The 1642-nt window shown below is 48.5% G+C and overlaps 1 protein-coding gene across 1 annotated transcript; it reads right to left on the reverse strand.

Annotated features, from left to right (window-relative positions):
* Positions 1-851: 851 nt before the first annotated feature.
* PENARI_c325G00381 (uncharacterized protein) lies at positions 852-1632 on the reverse strand (the record flags this gene model as incomplete). The annotated part of the gene is made up of 2 exons (XM_022638291.1): positions 852-1415; positions 1516-1632. Coding segments are annotated over 2 exons (681 nt in total), but the record flags the coding sequence as incomplete, so codon positions are not given.
* Between the last annotated feature and the right edge of the window lie 10 nt (positions 1633-1642).

The raw sequence follows: 1642 nt of genomic DNA on the forward strand, positions 1-1642 counted from the left end.
TGCATTGGGGTCTTCGTGTTTTATCTATGCTTCCCTTAGCTGTGCAGACGGAAAACTATGACTGGTATATGAACTGTGCCGAGATGGTTCTCTGAACCGACGGGCTATAGTCGCGAGCCAATATATGTTGCCGAGTAGATTAAATATTCGATTAGTTCCATCATTGCAGCTGATTTGTATTGCCTGGCCCACTATGCTTGTCCTCGGTCTGCATAAGTGATGAAATTTTCAAGAAAGCTAAAGTACAGTAGTGCTCAAGGATCGCACACATGTAGCAAGGTGCGATCCTTAGCAATTGATACTCGCACAGTAGTGCAACATCTATCGACTTGCGATATCCCACTCAACGAGCAATTGCTATTTGTGATTGGGCTGGACCAGGATACTACGGCAAGCTTTGGCTAATAACTATAATGCACAAGAGAAGCGTGGGCTTCTCCACGAAACCCATAGCGCAGATATTAGCGATATTCCAATCGGACCATTAGAAAAGCGTTTCCTTTACGGCATGGGAGACCATGTGAGTAACAAATCCACAGGCCAACTTGGCAAGGTATTTTTTTCTCATCTAAAGCGTATCTGTGAGTCTCGGCCTTGATAGGTCTGATGCTGAATACCGTATCGAGGTGCTTGCGCGCGCTCAAGTTACGAAAGAACGTAGCCCTGACCTTCAGGACAATTGATAGAATTTACAATACACACGGTTTGGCACAGGACATATATAATCAGAACGTAGCAAAATGCTTCTTCAAGAACTATCTGCGCGCCGGATACAGCGAAAACCTTCTTCTGCAGGAAAGTGAGGACCTTTTCAGACCAACGCACCCTAATCGTCAGACAAAGGGGTCGTCTCAGTTGGTTGTGCTTAGTTCAGGTTGAATACCTGGGACATGGTTATTGTTCGATTCGGAGATGCTGGGGAGCATATCCTGGCTAAGCATACCCGCGCCGCCCTGATCGGGCCATTCTGCCTGGATCATTCCGGAGCCCGGCAAGTACGTTGCCAGTCGTCTGTTCTGGAGGGCGTCGATTGCACCCCAGAATCGAGTGGTTGCGGATACCAGCTCTGCGTGTGCCTGATCCAACACCAGCTGTATATCATTCCACGGGACCTGATCTTGCAGAGCGGTGTTCGTGGATTCCACTTGCTGCTGCAATTGGCAAACCTCACGCTGGAGCTTCTGCTGCTCGGCTAATGCAGTATCCCTTGCCATGACAGCGAGTTGCAATTCCGAACTCTTTTGCGCTTTCTCGGCTTTGAGCTGGTCCAGCAACTGAGAAAGATCGTGGTTCTCTCCATCTCTCTCCTCAAGCACCTCTTGAAACTCCTCCTCAATATTGCTCATCACCCGGAGACACTTTCTATGCGTCGCTTTGTCGTTTTTCCTTTTGGGCTTCTTCGTAATGGAGGATTTCTAGTATGGTCAGTAAAGAGTACATTGAAATAAAATGGATGCCACCGGGGCTGTTCCGGCCATAGCGTAGTACGATCGAAAAAGGTGAGCATTGGCGTACCGAATCTCTGTGTGATTTCGTGTCTGGTTTGCGTGACTTTCGTCTATCCTTGGTCTCAGAACGAGTAGAACAGACGGAATAAGACGACGGTGCAGCACGCCGCTGTACTCCGTCAGACCTGAGGTCT

Source organism: Penicillium arizonense (assembly GCF_001773325.1).
Source record: "Penicillium arizonense strain CBS 141311 chromosome Unknown PENARI_contig325, whole genome shotgun sequence".
NCBI classification, from domain to species: domain Eukaryota; kingdom Fungi; phylum Ascomycota; class Eurotiomycetes; order Eurotiales; family Aspergillaceae; genus Penicillium; species Penicillium arizonense.